At 47.7% G+C, this 17209-nt stretch overlaps 1 protein-coding gene across 1 annotated transcript in view; it reads left to right on the forward strand.

Moving 5' to 3' along the window:
- NPAS2 (neuronal PAS domain protein 2) overlaps window positions 1-17209 on the forward strand; it is a 178845-nt gene that overhangs the window by 130035 nt on the left and 31601 nt on the right. The window contains exons 7-10 of the mRNA XM_011956581.1: window positions 689-802; window positions 14731-14849; window positions 15525-15607; window positions 16324-16430. Of these exons, the coding sequence (XP_011811971.1) occupies window positions 689-802; window positions 14731-14849; window positions 15525-15607; window positions 16324-16430 (423 nt within the window). The remainder of the gene's footprint in view (window positions 1-688; window positions 803-14730; window positions 14850-15524; window positions 15608-16323; window positions 16431-17209) is intronic.

Here is a 17209-nt window from a genome sequence, read left to right on the forward strand (position 1 = left end):
CCCGCCACCTCGCCCGGCTAGTTTTTTGTATGTTTTTAGTAGAGACGGGGTTTCACCGTGTTAGCCAGGATGGTCTTGATCTCCTGACCTTGTGATCCGCCCGTCTCGGCCTCCCAAAGTGCTGGGATTACAGGCTTGAGCCACCGCGCCCGGCCAGAAGTTTTTATCAAAATATTTGGCAACCTAGGTAGAAGGCTAACCCTGATGCCTCATGAACCACGTGTCGCTTAATGAAGCATACACCACTGCATGAGGTAGCAAAGCTGCTTGCATCAGTGCAAGCGTGAGTCCGTTTTCCATGAATAATCTGTCCTGTCGTACGTCTGATTTTACTTCAAAGCAAAAAGATTAAATTAACGGGAGCAGCTCTATATGAGCTGCTTTATTTTAATATACCATATGAAAACAGCCGGAACTAATCAATGCCGACATCACCAACCACACACATCTGGGAGCAAATTAAGACTAATTGGGTCCATGTATGGAATGCAAGATATCTATGAATGATGGAAGGAAACCCCGTGCAGCAAGGGTTACAAACCAGGTCCAAAAGTCAGTCGTAATGAGAGAACTAGCCTGGCCATGTGTAGACTAAATCCCGTAAGAGTTTTCACAGAGACGCTACTTGTTTAGAGTCTGTGCGATGCTCACGACCCCTTTCTCTCCTCTTCTTCCTTTAACGGCCCAGCTGACAGCGATTTAGAGTTTTATTGCCACCTTCTCAGAGGCAGCTTGAACCCAAAGGAATTTCCAACTTATGAATACATAAAATTTGTAGGAAATTTTCGCTCTTACAACAATGGTAAGCTTTAATTGTCATATAATTGTGACAGTGTCTTTTCTCATGCAAACGTGCACATGGGGGCATCAAGAATCGCCCAGGGAGGAGGAGGGAGAACGTGTGCTTTTCACATTTGCATTTCAATTTTCAAGTCCCCAGGATGTGTTTTTGTGCTCATCAATGTTCTCTCCCATTCGAGAGGAACACACTCCCACACCTGTTTGTGCCGGTGCACACAGTCCCGCTGAAACACACGTTATTCGTTTATTTATCTTCAGGCTGATGAAATAATTCTGTACTGTGAGAAACAACGTACAGTGAATACAGAACAGGCTCAGCCTACACACTCTGCCGAACAGGCCTTCGTGGTGACTTGACGATCCATAACCTTTGCCTTCTGCACTTTTTCCCTCCCCTCGTGGTACTGCTGAGAGTGTGCTTTAGTAGACCTGGTCCGTAGCTCTTCTGCTCACTGTGGCCCTAATGCACAGCCAAGGGGTCATTTGACAATGAGCCAGCAATCTGCATTGGATGAGTTATCAAGCAGGATAAGTCAAGCAGCAAAGTCTTATTTTCTGAAATTACTCGGATACCTAATTGTCTAAACTCTGACTGCAGAGACAACAACTCTGAAATAGACTAAAACACTTATTTTCTCTTTTGACCCCTGCGAAATGGGAATGCAGGTCTGAGGCCAGGAATTCAGAAACCAAGTCCTGAGCTGACTTGGTTATGGGCTGAGCTCATGAAGGCCTGCATTTTGTTTTCTGGGCTCCTCCAAACAATACAAAACAAATCACTTTGAAACAGCTAACATTTCATAAAGCAGCAAAGATGGAAAAAAAAAAAAAAGTGTTGACAGGGAAAGGGGGAAAAAAGAGGAAATGAGAAAAATACCAAAGGAATCAAAAACAGAAAGATGAGCTGCAGAAATGAGGGGGAGCTGCAGAGAGCAGAAGATGACAGCATTAACTTCGGCAGCACTCTTTACCGCTGTTTCACTCTGGACACGGTGGGTCTATCCCCAAAGTCAAATTAGTGCCAGGGTTTCTATTAGAAACAGCCAAAGTCATGGCACCAAGTCCTCACATTGAGGCTAACCAGGATTTTTCCTTCCACCTCAGATGGTCCTTTGTTGTCTGTTATTTGCATAAATATACATGCTTTGTTTAAAAGGCTCCAACTAGATGCTAAAACTTTAGTGTAATCCTGCCAGCATGATTACACTAGGTCCAGGGTGCAGGACTTATGCCTGGATGGTGGGCTCCTTGGCCAACGGGGAGGCCCTTCTAGGAACAGACCCATCCAGGGCTTAAGGTGGTCGCAAGTGGTGGGAGGTCCATCCTCCCAAGCGGCCCCCTACGTCTGGGCAAAGTCAGAGGAAGCCAAGGCCTAACCATGCCTTATCCTACACATCTGAAGGGCTTGCCCAAACTTCATGAAATGAATGTTTAATGAACCACACAAAGGAGTCCATGGAAGCTCGCTGGGCTACTCAGTTAAAGAAACTGACCTAAGAGGCACCCTCGTAGAGAACCCAGCATCATACTAACCCTGGTGCAGTGGTTCTCTGGGTGAGGCAGCTTGTTAGGAGGCAGATCCTCAGCCTTTGCCCTGAAGAGTCTAGCTCAGGAGATCGGAGGGTAGGGCCCAGGAACGTGCAGTTGGGGAGTGCTCTGGGGTTCCGCTTCCAGGGGCCATGGACTTTGAAAAGCACTGCCCTAGTGTGATACCAGTGCCATTCTGGAGAGAATGCAGTGGCCTTCCTCCCAGACAACTTGATCATTGAGTTAATGTAAACAGTGATTTGGAATTTGCTTTACATGCGTGTGCTGGTTCCTCAAAAGATTCAACGTAGAACTAGCATATGATCCAGCAGTTCTACATATGAGTATGTACGCAAAAGAAGGGAAGACAGAGACTTGAGGAGATATTTGCACACCTGTGTTCATAGCAGCAGGATTCACAATAGCCAAAAGGTGGAAGCGACGCACGTGTCCATCAGTGGATGAATGGATGAAGAAAGTGTGGTATATACATGCACTGGAATATTATTCAGCCTTAGAAAGAAAGGAAATTCTGACATTCTGCAACATGGAAGAACTTTGACATTATGCTGAGTGAAATGAACCAACCACCAAAGGACAAATATTGTATGATTTTACTTATATGAGGAACCATAGCCAAATTCATAGAGACAGAAAGTAGAATGGTGGGTGCCAGGGGCTGGAGGGAGGGGGAAATGGGAGTTGCTAAATGGGGACAGAATTTCAGTTTTGCAAGATGAAAGGAGTCCTGGAGGTGGATGGTGGGGATGGTTGCACAGCAATGTGAATGTACCTAGCCCTCCTGAACCGTACACTTAAAAATGGTTACGATGGTAAACTTCATGTTATTTGCGTTTTACCACAGTTTTTAAAAACTGACGTGCTTTGGCCATAATGGCAGCTACTGCGATGGCAACATACCCCAGTGGCCACGTGCACAGAGGGCAAAGGGAAAAGGCACCCTAGCCCTCAGGGGTGGGAATCCCAGGATGCTGCTCCTTCTTGCCCCATGGCAACAGTGCACACACTTCGGGCGGATCACCTGAGGTCGGGAGTTCGAGACCAGCCTGACCAACAGGGAGAAACCCTGTCTCGACTAAAAATACAAAGTTAGCCGGGCATGGTGGCGGGTGCCTATAATCACAGCTACTGAGGAGGCTGAGGCAGCAGAATTGCTTGAACCTGGGAGGCGGAGGTTGCGGTGAACCGAGATCACGCCATTTGCACTCTGTCTGGGCAACAAGAGTAAAACTCTGTCTCAAAAAAAAAAAAAAACAAAAAAAACAGAAAACCAGCCTGTGATTGACTGGTGAGCAGCAGTTGTATCCTTTGTGAATTTACATTTCCACGATCTCATTAAGATGCTGCCAAATATCCCTTTGAAGCATCCCGTCATTTCCCACATCTTGGAGGATTTCAAGGAAATAGGCAGGCTTCATTCTGAATACCTGGGATTTTTTTTTTTTTTTTAAACTAGCAAGGCTCTGCTTTCACCGTGGGTTGAGATAGTGTTTGTTTGCCTGAAAGAATGTGTGGAAATTATGTGTGAGGTTTTTTGTTTTTTTTGTATGGAAACTATTACTGCTATCAACACGCAGCACTGGATGTGGAAAATTTGATAGCAAGAGTGCAGAGTGGCTTTTCAGAGCCTGTTCTACAAACCAGCGTCCAAGGGGCTTTCTTGAGACAAGAGTTCCCCGTGGAACTGTGGAGTACACGAAATATCATTCTAACTTGGATTAAAATAGATAGCAAAAATTGTCAGAGACAAATGAATTTCTCAGATTAAACCCTATAAAGGCCAGATGCAGTGGCTTACGCCTATAATCCCAGCACTTTGGGAGGCCGAGGCGGGTGGATCACCTGAGGTCAGGAGTTTGAGACCAGCCTGGCCAACATGGCGAAACCCTGTCTCTACTGAAAATACAAAAATTAGCTGGGCATAGTGGCAGGTGCCTGTAATCCCAGCTACTCAGGAGGCTGAGGCAGGAGAACGGCTTGAACCCAGGAGGCGGAGGTTATAGTGAGCTGAGATCGTGCCACTGCACTCCAGCCTGGATGACAGAGTGAAACTCCATCTCAGAAAAAATAAAAATAAAAAAGCACCCTATAAAATCGCGAATATTTAACCACCGTGACTTATGAGATATGCTTTCCAATAAGAACTCAAATTTGACTTCATAGGTTTACTTCTAAATAAACATTGAACAACGAGGTAACAAAAACAGCTCGCCCTGGGAATGCTTTCTAAGCACCCGGCCCAGAGCTCAGGCTTTGCATTGATCATGTAATCCTCGCCACAGCCTTTTGAGGTCGTTGATGGCATCATCCCATCTTCACAGTGGAGGAAATGGACACGTAGAAGGGTTGCAGCCATGATGTGTGGGAGGGAAGTCGGGGGCCCACATTCACACCCAGACCCTCTCACCCAGAGCCCAGTGCCTGCTCCCTTTCACACATCTGTGTTGGAATGAAACACACAGACACAGGCCTGCTGCAGCCTCCTGGCGTTCTGCTGGTCCACGATGCCGACGATGCCTGTGCCTATGCACGTCAGATGCCCTGCACCCACAGGCCAGGCTGTGTGAAGGGCACCCGAGATGTGTTTTCATCAAACACGAAGACACAGTCGTGGAAATGACTGTCGTGAAGGGAAAGGTTCGCGCTCTCGGGTCCCTGGGAGCAGGAGGCACACACGGCCCACCACGCAGGGCCACACAGAGAAGCACTGGCGCTGGTCAGGAGGCCCAGGGAACCTTTACTGTAGCTTCCAAGAGGAAGAATGGGTGAGAGAGGGTGGGCAGGCTTAGCACTGATGAGTTTGAATAAGTTTAGTGGGCTCTGGGAGGGAGGAGCTGTCCCTGATTATCTGATGCCTGTGGGGTTGGTTAAGGCAGGGGACAGGGCCCAGAACGTGAGAGCCTGAAGGACCTGGTTGGGGTGTGGGTTCTAGGTGGGTTGCTTTGCATCTGAAAGGTACCTGGAAGGTGATTTTTGTCCTCCCTAGGAATTAGCTAACCCTGGGAGAGGTCGTCCCTCCAGCACCAGCAAGGCCCCAAATGGCAAAGCATCAAACACAGAAACCAGAAAATGTGGGCCAGGTGCGGTGGTTCACACCTGTAATCTCGGCACTTTGGGAGGCAGAGGCGGGCAGATTGCCTGAGGTCAGGAGTTTGAGACCAGCCTGACTGACATGGCAAAAACGTGTCTCTACTAATAATACAAAAATTAGCTGGGTGTGGTGGCACACACCTGTAATCCCAGCTACTCAGGAGACTGAGGCATAAGAATTGCTTGAGCCTGGGAGGTGGAGGTGGCAGTGAGCAGATTGTGCCACTGCACTCCATCCTGGGTGACACAGTAAAACTGTGTCTCAAAAAAAAAAGAAAAAAGAAAGAAACTAGAAAACATAGCTATTACACAAGCCTCCCTATACAACTTATCCAAGCTACACATATTACATATCTTCTACACATATTACATATTAATATTAGATATTATTTTTGTGTAGAAGAAATACCAGTTTTTTTTGTTTTGGTTTGGTTTTTTTTGAGATGGAGTCTCACTGTGTCACCCAGGCTGGAGTGCAGTGGCGCGATCTCGGCTCACTGGAACCTCTGCCTCCAGGGTTCAAGCAATTCTCCTGCCTCAGCATCCCAAGTAGCTGGAATCACAGGCATGTGCCACGATGCCTGGCTAATTTTTGTATTTTTCGTAGAGACAGGGTTTCGTCATGTGAGCCAGGCTGGTCTCAAACTCCTGACCTCAGTTGATCCACCTGCCTCGGCCTAGCTGTTGTATTTTTTATAGGACACTTGCTCACACCTTAATGAACTATTTAGGAAACCTACCTTGGTCCATGACCGTGAAGAGTCTTAGCATTTCTGCAGAGCAGTTTAGTTGGTGGAGTGTTATGTGGTACATTCTTATTTGATGCCTGTCCTTTTTATATATATGTATAAATAATGGAATGGGAAGGACAGCAACCCTTACTCACTGTACCCGCGTCCTGGGCCTAGCATCGTCCTTACGCAGCACGTAAATAAGCAGCGGGTAAAAACAGGTTGACCTAAAGTGAGGCGTGATCTTGCCCCGGGACACACAGCTGGTGGAGAGCAGAGCAGGGTTCAGACCAGACTGGAGACTTAGAGAGCTTCCCTAGGAGCTCACAGAGCCGTCTCCTCGCCCAGCTCCACGGTACACTCTGGGGATGGCGGGTACTCACAGGCAGAAGAGCTGCAGCCACTTCTTCCGCCTTAAATCCAAGGTGGAGACTGAACACAGGTGGGTACGTGCTGGGTAAACTGGAGCGTGTCGCTTCTGGTGCCTCGTGATTTGTCCACACTGAGGGCCTCTGAAGCAGCCGTGCGTGGCTGGGGACGTTCGTCTGCGGGCTCTGTGCGCTCCCCACTCTGTGCCTGCCACCACCATCAAGCCCCCGCCTCAACTCAGCTGCCTGGGCGTTTGGAGGCCAGTAGCCCCCTTCCCTGATGTCCCGACCCAGGACTCCCTGCCCCATGCTCCTGACATCCTCTCTCTCTTTTGAAAATATTTTCAGCCTTTTTTTTTTTTTTTTTTGAGACAGGGTCTCACTCTGTCACACAGACTAGAGTGCAGTAGCGTCATCATGGTTTGCTGCAGCCACCACCTCCTGGGCTCAAGAGATCCTCCCACCTCAGCCTCCCGAGTAGCCGGGATCATAGGCGCATGCTGTAACACCTGGCTAATTCTTTCATTTATTGTAGAGATGAAGTCTCACTGTGTTACTCAGGCTGGTCTCAAACTTCTGAGCCCAAGCAGTCCTCCCGCCTTGGCCTCCAAAAGTGCTGGGATTACAGGCATGAGCCACGCACCCAGCTTAACTTTTATTTTAGATTCAGGGGGTACATGTGCAGGTCTGTCACATGGGAACCCTGCCTGATGCTGAGGTTTGCAGTACCGATAATCCCGTCACCTGAGCAGTGAGCACAGCACCTACTAGGCAGCCCCTCAGCCTTCACCCCCTCCTTCCCTCCTCTCTCCAGCCTCCAGCAGTCCCCAGTGTCCACTGTTCCCATCTTTATGTCCACGTGTATTCAATATTCAGCTCCCACTTGTGAATGCATGTGGTATTTTGTTTTCTGTTCCTGCGTTAATTCACTTAGGATAATGGCCTCTAGCTGTATCCATGTTGCTGCAAAGGACATATTTTTATTCTTTTCATGGCTGTATAGTATTCCATGGCTAACACGCTCTCTTCTTGCTCCTCTGATCAATTGAGTTGGCCCGAGGCTGAGAGAGTCCCTGGGCCACCACTCAAAAATCACATCAACAGGAAGCCTCAGGCCCCAAACCAAAGAGAGATGTGTAGATTCCAGGGCGAGGAGAGCGGGTGAGGCTGAGCCGGAGAGGGCTCTGGGTGAGCCTTGAAGCACACAGACGAGGATCCCATCTGGTTGTCTGCTCACCCACATGGCTACCCGGGATTTGTCAGGCTCTGTACACAACGTTAAGGGGGTGAGTTCGTAGGAGTTTGAGGGGAAGGGAGGAACAAAGCCCCTTTGCTCTGGTGAACAAGGTGACATTACACTCTTCAACGGAACATGTTCAGACTCCCCAGCAGACAATGCCCCCCTCTCCTCTGCCCCTGTTCACTTTGGCAGTGTAAAGTGGAATTTTCCCCTGCTTCAATGTTTGCACATTTTGGTCACTCCTTAGGACTTCATCATTCACCACAGATGTTCTGGGGGCAGGGGAGGGAAGACAGGACTTCACATCTTTAACCTAGATGTTGAATAAATGTGAAGAAATATGTGTCAGGAAACGGGACAAGAAAGTAGTCTTTTTTAGAAGAGTTTCACTTGAGGACAGTTTCGAACCCAGTCTGTGCAGAGCTTCTTGGAGGACTCTGAGCTGGGATATGTAACCCCGTGTCTCATTCTCTTCCCATGAAAAGCCCACACTGGACCTGGCCAGCCAGCAGCACTGGCATGGACCACTGGTAGGGGCAGCCCTTGTCTTCCTCTCATCGACTGTTTCCAGAATAGAGCTTAACGAGATGATTTTATTTAGGGCTATGTTTGCTTGTAACAGATATTTTAAACAACAACAACAACAACGACAAAAGAGAGATGCTTTTTTGTTGTTGTCAGACAAATACACCATTCCATCTCTTGCTTCGCCAGCAAAATAGCGTCTCCTTTCTCAAACCCCAGGCACCCAGGTCCTGTAGCCCCACCCGACCCCACTCTTAGTGGACAGAAACTGGCCGGGTGATTTTCAAAGGCATGGGGAAAGGTCTTTGCGTTACGGGGTCCTAATATGCAGGCTTCCAGATCCTGAAGGGTAACTTCGTGCAAGAAGAAGGCAGTCCTTTCTCTGAGTCTTTTTGCTGCTCCTCCAGGCTTGGATGTAGATGTGCGTCTGACAAATCCAGAAAGCAGTATTTCAAAAGTTGCTGGTGTGGTTCCAAATAGGTCACCCTCGGCAAACATTCCACTCTGGGCTTTCCAGAAACCACACACCACAGTATAGAAGTTTTCCCTGCCCTCGTTTTACCTACTCGCCTCTAACCGCGCAACCAGATTTGAAATACTGGCAGAAGTGGAGGCTTTGCAGCTTACAACACTCGATTTTGTGTGTTCTGTGGGATTTCTGGAGGTTGCCTCATTTTATGGCTTTGGGGTGGTTTGAATTTTTTTCCTCGCTGAGCTTAATTGAGATGCCTCAGTAAAGGGAACAAAGCGCACGCACGCCAGACCTCACTGGGAATGGAGACGCGAGTGTGGACGGCTTCGTGGAAGGAGTGTCTCATCTACTCAGGACCCTAAGAGTGGGAAGCAGAGTGTCCCCTCCACCCAGCAAAGAATCAGGCCGTCCTTCCTCTGCAGGGGTCAGTGATGTCAGAGAGATGGCAGAGGAGTTAAAATCACTATGAAAAAAATTGTGCCCTAAGGGCATCATCCCGCACAGACACCTAGGCTTCATACTAAAATGGAACAGTGAGGAATGGGCAGGCTTTTAAGCAACCTCATCTTTCTGCTCGTTTCAGTCTGGGAGTGGGGGCACCATTCATACAAGTTGTCCCATAATGATGATAAAAATATGCGTGAGAGATCCACTCGGAAGACAGGGACGAGGGAAGTTCGCTTTCCTGAACATACAAATAATTTGGCCTATCCACACCAACCATCTAGTGGATATCTTCTCAACACCATCACACTCTTCTGGCCCCTAAAAATACTCATTTTCATTAATAATTGCTGGGGGGGGAAGAAGAAATATTTGAGTGAGACGTGCAGTTTCCCTTTAGAGTCATGTTTTAATCCAGCAAATTGCAAAGCCAGGCCAGGCACGGTGACTCACTCCTGTAATCCCAGCACTTCTGACAGGCTAGGTGGGCAGATAATGGGAGCTCAGGAGTTTGAGACCAGCCTGGGCAACATGGTGAAACCCTGTCTCTTAAAAAAAAAAAAAAAAAACAGGCATGGTGGCTCACATCTGTGGTCCCAGCTACTCAGGAGGCTGAGGTGGGAGGATCACGTGAGCCCAGGAGGTCCAGGTTGCAGTGAGCCTAGATTGCACCACTGCATTCCTGCCCAGGCAAAAGAGGTAGACCCTGTCTCAAAAAAAAAAAAAAAAAATCGCAAAGCCCCAGCTGTCTCTTGTGTCTCCTGCCTTTTCTCCAACATTGTCCTTCTCTATGCAAAACAGAACTGAAAGAAAGGAAAGGGTCAAATATGCCCTGGGTAAGGTAGGCAGTGCCCCTGCCAAGAAGTGGGCAGGATTATCACGCTGCTCTCCCAAGAACCTAGTCACCTGGCTATTCAGGACACATTGGGTCAAGCACACTGAAGAGAAAAAAATAAGAGTCTGAAAATAGTGCTCAATTAGTGGGAGATGATTTCTCATGAATGTGCAGAAAGTTATTTTCCCCTCAGCATTCCAAAGCCATAGCCTGAATGTTTTGGATGTTTATCACAATTGGGACTTAACAACTTTATTCTTCCTAGAGCGAAACCTCATCACTGATAGTTTCATATCTTCCCAGACACCTGTCAGCCTTGTTTTTCATTTGTTTCGAGAAGTGCCGAGAAAGCTGTTTGTCACTTCCTTGTGGACTATTAGTATGTGTTCCTCCAGCCATTGCAACTGATTTATCATAAGCAGGTCATCTCCGATGAGAATACTTAATTGTGCTGATGAGTGAGCTGGTAACTCAGTGGAACAGAACCAGACATCTCTCTCCAGCTCTTTCTATTCCCTTGCTGTTAACTAATGCTATTACCATTTCTGCATCTTCCTTGCTCCTTCCTGAGCCCTTCTGAAAAAAGTTCTCTACCACCTGAGATCTTCCTGCCCTTGTAGTCATCTTTTTCTCCTCATCATGGCTGATTTGGGAGCTCACCTTTGTCATCAGACAGAGTTGGAAGCCATCCTTGGGTGCTTCCAAATGAGGCAGACATGAGTCATTCTGAGTCCCTGGGACTCTTCTGGTTTTGGAATCCCGAGAATACCAGCCCAAGACAAAACTCTTTCAGGGTCTCTGAAGTTAAGAGTGTAATGAAAGTTTCAGGACATGATAACCTGTGGACTGTTTTAATAGGAAGACCATCAAGAAAGCACAAGGCCAGGCGCGGTGGCTCACGCCTGTAATCCCAGCACTTGGGAGGCTAAGGCAGGTGGATCACCTGAGGTCAGGAGTTCGAGACCAGCGGTCAGGAGTTTGAGACCAGCCTGGCCAACATGGTGAAACCTCGTCTCTACTAAAAATACAAAATTTAGCCCGGCATGGTGGCACAGGCCTGGGGCACAGAGCAAGACTCTGTCTCAGAAAGCAAGCTAGCTCTGCGTCTCCGCAAGTAGAAGCCCACACCACGCACCGCTCTGTTTTCCATCACAGAGTGGTGATTGCCATGTGCTGATTTGCAGCAGTTTCCCTGACCGGGCCTCCTGCTGACCAGCGTTAATGTATCAGTGGGGCAGTGAGCTCACCTGCCTGCCAGTGGAACCCAGGCCACGTGCTACGGGCACCTCCCACAGCTGGCAGAGTAGACAGGCCACCAGCAGCACCAAGGTGGGTCACACTGCAGAGGGGAAGCCACCTTGGGGTCCCAAGGCCTGTGTGCTAGTTGCTGGCAAGGATGAGATGATGTCTTCCCGAACTGGACCTTAAGCTAGGGTTTGGAGATGAGCCAGGCCATCTCATGGGAGATTGATCTGATAAACACATGTTGAGCACTTGTGCGCAGGACACCTGCTCAGAGGTGGAGGCAGAGAATGAGCCCCAGTTCCTGCCATGGGGAAGGCTATATATTTAGCTTTTGGCAAGAGTAAGGTCAATTTTGAGTAAGACGACCCTAGCGGGGAAAATGGAGCAAGGATGAGTTGCTTTTCTGTATATTGTGAGTGGTCAGAGATCTGAGAAAACAGGGCTGCTCCTGCAGTTAGTGGTTAATCCTTCTGAGAGTCTCAGGAAGGCAGTTGTCATTAGATATATTCTTTCTATTACTTAAATTGAAACAACTAATTGAATCATTATTTAATGTCTTTAAACTACCTTGGGATACAAAGTGCCAGAGAAGTTATTCTAAGTGCTAAATATGACTGAAGTCCCAGGGAGCAGTTTGCGCCTGTGTTGCCTCCAGAATACGCAAGAAGACTCATGCTGCGAGGAAAAGTTATTTCTAATGCAACTGGCAAAAAGTTCAAAGTATCTTCTTTGCCTTCGTTTTCCCCAAGGTTTCTTCCTTGGCCTATATTAAAACATTCATCCTGGATTTATTATCACCCTTGATCATGCCCTCAGATTTTTAAGTTTTTTGGTGGGAAAGGCATCTTGAAGAGAGAAATTGTTGCGTTCTGGACATCTGTAAAATATCTAGCTCATCAAATGCAGGCTACAAGCAATAATGAAACTTCCCTTTTGGTGGTGCATTTTTATCTTGAAAGACCTAGATGCTGTAAAAGAGCAGATAAAACTGCACTGGGCAGCAGCCAGGGCGACAGTGAGCTCTGCGATACATCCACCTAATGTCCATGGGCCAGGTCGCTGCTGCCCTTGAAGAAGGAACCAGGGCTAGGATGTCTTGGGGCAGGCGTTTCCCACTTCACAATATTTTTCTGTCCCCTTCTCCTCCTCACAGTGAATCAGGGGAAGGCATTTCTGACAGAGCACAGAAATGTAACAGCTGAAAGGATCGTACAAAGAAGTTGCATCGTTTATAGATAGATTAAGGGGGAGGCCTTCTCTGAAATTCTTGGGAGGTCCTCAGAAGTTTGTTTGGAAGGTCTTGGTATTCTGAAAGAGTCGGAATTTTATTAGTCATTATCTGGCTGGGTAATATCTCTTAGATTCAAGCAGAGAGAGGATTTCACATCTGGGAAGTTTTGAAATGTCTCTCTTTTTTTCAATTATGCAGCTGTTAACATCTGTAGACCCGTCCCTGATGTGGAATTGTTTTCCTTCCCTTTGATAAGTTTCTTGGCTCATCTTACAAATTCATCTGCAATAGCCTAAGCCAACTTGTGACAGATGTAAGCTCTCCAGAGACCACTGCTTTTTATTTTGCCCACTTTATATTCATGTTTGGAAACATTAGTATTTATGTGAATGAATTCAGAGAATATGTTTGGTAAAATGAATGTATTCATGTTAGTGGAGAGAAGACCACATTATAGAATCTTTTAGAAACCTATAAATATATATATATATATATATATTTTAAAAAGTGATTGGAAAGCTAAAATCCAAAGAAAATCTTGCAGATTTCATTTTATGATGATTTAGCTTTCTGATGCTCGATATGTTCCTCGTTAACTTGGAGAACATCATGATACTTCAGTTCAGAATGTGCGGGATATAATTGTGAAAAACGCAGCACGGATTATCAGGCCTGGGGATCCTCAGCCTGGCTGCACACTGGTGAACCTGCAGAGCCTTTGAGAAAGCCGGTGCCTGGGCTTTACCCCAGAGTTTCTGAAACAGCCCAGGCAGCGGTGCCCGGGGTCCCAGGGGAATCCCACGCGTAGCCAACTTTGAGAATTCCACGTACGTAGTAAATTGACTTTTCTCCTATCTAACAGGGTTCTTTATCCCACCTGGAAAACTCCATCTGAAAGTAGCTAACTTTTTCTCTGGCCTAGAAGGTCAGTTGGTTCTCCACAGTTGCCCTGGAGGCAGGGACCGAGTCCCACAGAGAAGACTCTGCAGAGGTTACTGGAGGTGTGGGCTGTCATCATGATGGGCGCCCATGGGTGTGGGCCTCGAACCATCCCCCCTCTGCCCTGTTAGAACCCTGGGCCTAGAGCCCAAAAACTTGATGGCATCCCTGCTGTTGTTTCTGAGTGCCTGTGGTTAATTATAGAACCTTTCTGGGCCTAGGACAGTAATGCCCTCTCAGATGTGTGAGAAGATGAAAGAAGATGCGTGAGAGTGGATTTTGTCACCTGGGCCACGCTAGGAAACTAGCAAGTTTTGTTGTAGGTGTTATGTTCCTCTGGGGATGACCCTAAATCCTGAGCCCCGTTTCCTCAGTGGCCCAGACCCAGCCCCTGTATCAGCCTGGGCTCCCAAGGGGGAATTTCAGGACAGAGGCCCTTGAACCCCAGGTGTGCCAGCCAAGACAGGGGTGGGAAGGGGGTGTCAATGATGCTGAGACACCCCTACTTTGCCTGGGACCATCAGTATCAGGAACACTGATTATGGAATTCACCTTAAAACACTGACTGGAGTATTCACACCGTTACTGCAGAACGAGGCTGTCTTCTCGTTTGTTTGTTTGTTTTGTTTGGAGACAGAGTCTTACTCTGTCACCCAGGCTGGAGTGCAGTGGTGTGATCTTGGCTCCCTGCAACCGCCACATCCCAGGTTCAAGTGATTCTCATGCCTCCCAAGTAGTTGGGATTACAGGCGTACACCACCATGCCCAGCTAATTTTTGTTTTTTTGTTTTTTTAGTAGAGATGGGGGTTTCACCTTGTTGGCCATGGTGGTCTCGGACTTCTGGCCTCAAGTGATCTTCCCTCCTCGGCCTCCCAAAGTGCTGGGATTACAGGCGTAAGCCACTGCGCCCGGCCTGTCTTCTCATTTTATAGACTCTTTTTCCCAGCATAATAAGCCATAGGGCTAGTGGAAGTGAGAGGTAGTGCTGAATGCTGGTGACCAGCATGGGCTCAAATCCCAGCTCCAGCAAGCTTTTTGGCCTTGCACCAGTTACTTCCTTCTGTGCCTCGGTTTCCTCATTTTGCAATGGGAATAATAGTGTGACCTACCTCGTCCAGTTGTTGTAAGAATGAAATGAGTTAATATGCTTTACATAAACCCTGGGGGCAGCGCTTGGCTTACGGTTAAGTGCCAGCTAGGAATTGGCTGATGTCAGTAGACAGGGCTAACCTATGTGTCCTCTTCTTCCCAACCCCCCAGTGCCTAGCCCCTCCTGTAACGGTTTTGACAACACCCTTTCAAGACCTTGCCGGGTGCCACTAGGAAAGGAGGTTTGCTTCATTGCCACTGTTCGTCTGGCAACACCACAATTCTTAAAGGCAAGTATCTGAGAGGCGGTTCATTGTGCGGAGCTGTTATGATTGACTCACATTTTGTTGTATGTAATTAATGGTCTTTGGGGAGGGAATAAATTGCAGGGAAGCTGTCGCTGGCTTTGAAAATCGAAGTGTCTGGCTTCTGTGCCTGCACACATGCCCTTTCCCCTGCCCCGTTTCCTGCAAATGGTTCTGTTTGAAGGCAGTGGCACGTGCTGTTCTGCTGTTTGATAACCGCACATCTTCCCACCTTTCACGCCGGCGTTGAGACCATCCAGGGCAGGCCTGGGTGAGAACCGAGTGTCGGAGCGTTGGGGCTTTGTCTGCCTTTTCTCATCTGTGATTGCTTCAACATCGATGGCATGACTCTTGAGTTAAATGAGTAATTCAGATTGCGATGAAAAGCCATTTTCCACATGTTTGCCACACTTCTCGATAATGGGAAGGGATGGTGTGACATTTTGGCTCCTAGGTATTTTTCCCCAGCTTGTGAAATAAATTTAGTATCAGCTAATACCGAAATTAGCTACAGATGATGAGTTTCAGGCCAACACGACTTGGAGACTTGCTCAAAACGATTTTAACTTCTGTTACCCACCATGCGTTCCTCTTGAACAAACCTAGGGTGAGCATCTGGCACCCAAGCAACTTTTTTTTTTTTTTCTGCTTCCAATACAGGAAATGTGCATAGTTGACGAACCTTTAGAGGAATTCACTTCAAGGCATAGCTTGGAATGGAAATTTTTATTTCTGGATCACAGGTTTGAGAAAAGAAAAACATATTTGGGTTGGGCCCTTCTCAAGTCTTGTTTGCGTGAGCCAGGCTCTCCTTGGGAGAGAAGAGTCGGCCCTGGTCCATTGAAGGAGAAGGACTCTCTGGCGCTAGGAACAGTCGTCCCTGCCAAGGGTGGGTGGTTGCTCTCCAACTGCATCTGCCCCGTCGTGAATATGTTCTGTATTCGGGTCTGATGCCTCAGCCCCGGGCCGTCTTTGGGATGATCCTCCCTTGGGGCCCTTCCCAGCTCCCAGGAAGGCAGCAGCAAGTGTGAGACAAATCTCTCATCTCATTTTTTTCAACCTCCTTTGATCCTTGAGCCCAATATTTACTTTTCCTTTTGTAACATGATTTGCAGTTGAAGAACTCCAAATCGCCCCTCCCCACCCCTTAATTTTGTATTACACTTTGGTGTTGGGTTGATCCGATCTGTAGCTGTTTTTAATTACCCAGAAGTGATAAAGCTTATTGTTATCTGGGCCAAGTTATGCCAAGGGAAAGGAGTATCTATATGCCAAAAAAAAAGTTGAGCCCCTTGGAAAACACAGCCTCTCTGGTTTTGACCATTGCAGAGTTATTTTTCTCCCCTCGTTCTTGAGAAATGAGGCCTCCATGTTGATCCTTATGGAAAGGCATGGCCACCAGGGTGAGTCCAGCAGCGTGTCTCCTCCCTGATGACAAGTCCTCTTTGTCCTTGTGCAGAGCCCCTCCAATCATAGGATACCTGCCTTTTGAAGTGCTGGGAACCTCGGGTTATGACTACTACCACATCGATGACCTGGAGCTCCTGGCCAGGTGCCACCAGCACCGTGAGTACCACTGCCCAGCCCAGGCATGGGGGCCTTGTGTTCACTCCAGTGGGGCCCGGCAGCAGGGCTCTAGGACTCCAGCTGTCTCTGCTCATTACCCGGTTTCTTTTTAAGGTGGGGAACTTGGTTTTCTCTGAGATGATCTGGAGTCATGGTGGAGGCCCCTCATCTGCATCTACCCCCATGTCAGGTTTTCACCTGGAATTCACTTGGCCCCAAACCCTAGCACCTTCCCACTGTCATCCAGAGAGGCATCCTGTTGAACCCTAATTAAGAAACTAAGGTGATGCAGGGACTTTTTTTTAAGTTATACATTTCAGAGATAAAATACCGGGTTCTCATAACTGTTCTTTCATCAGCAGATATGTATTTCTCGCTAACCATAGGCCGGATATTGAGCAGCCCGGCAGATGGGGGCGATCAGTACCTACTTGCTGTCCCGCAGGGCAGGTCTGCTGGGAAAGCCAGAAATGGGTGACTTTGTGGAATGTGGTTGGTGCACTGAAGGGGATGCACACAGCATATGGGGAGACTCAAGAGGACCCTCACAGCTGGGGTTCAGGGAAGGCTCTTTGCCACAGAAGAGGGGAACACATTAGCAAATGTATGGGAGATGGGACTTATGATGTGGGGGAGTGAGAATTACAAGCTTGTCCAAATTCTCACTTAGCAAGTGACTTCAAGAATGAACCACTTAAAGCTGTATTTTCAGTGCCAACTCTTAACCTTAAAAGGAACACTGACCTGTTGATCCTGATGCATGAGCTGACCACTAACAT

The sequence above is a fragment of the Colobus angolensis genome, unplaced genomic scaffold, assembly GCF_000951035.1.
Source record: "Colobus angolensis palliatus isolate OR3802 unplaced genomic scaffold, Cang.pa_1.0 Scaffold42, whole genome shotgun sequence".
Taxonomy (NCBI): Eukaryota; Metazoa; Chordata; class Mammalia; order Primates; family Cercopithecidae; genus Colobus; species Colobus angolensis.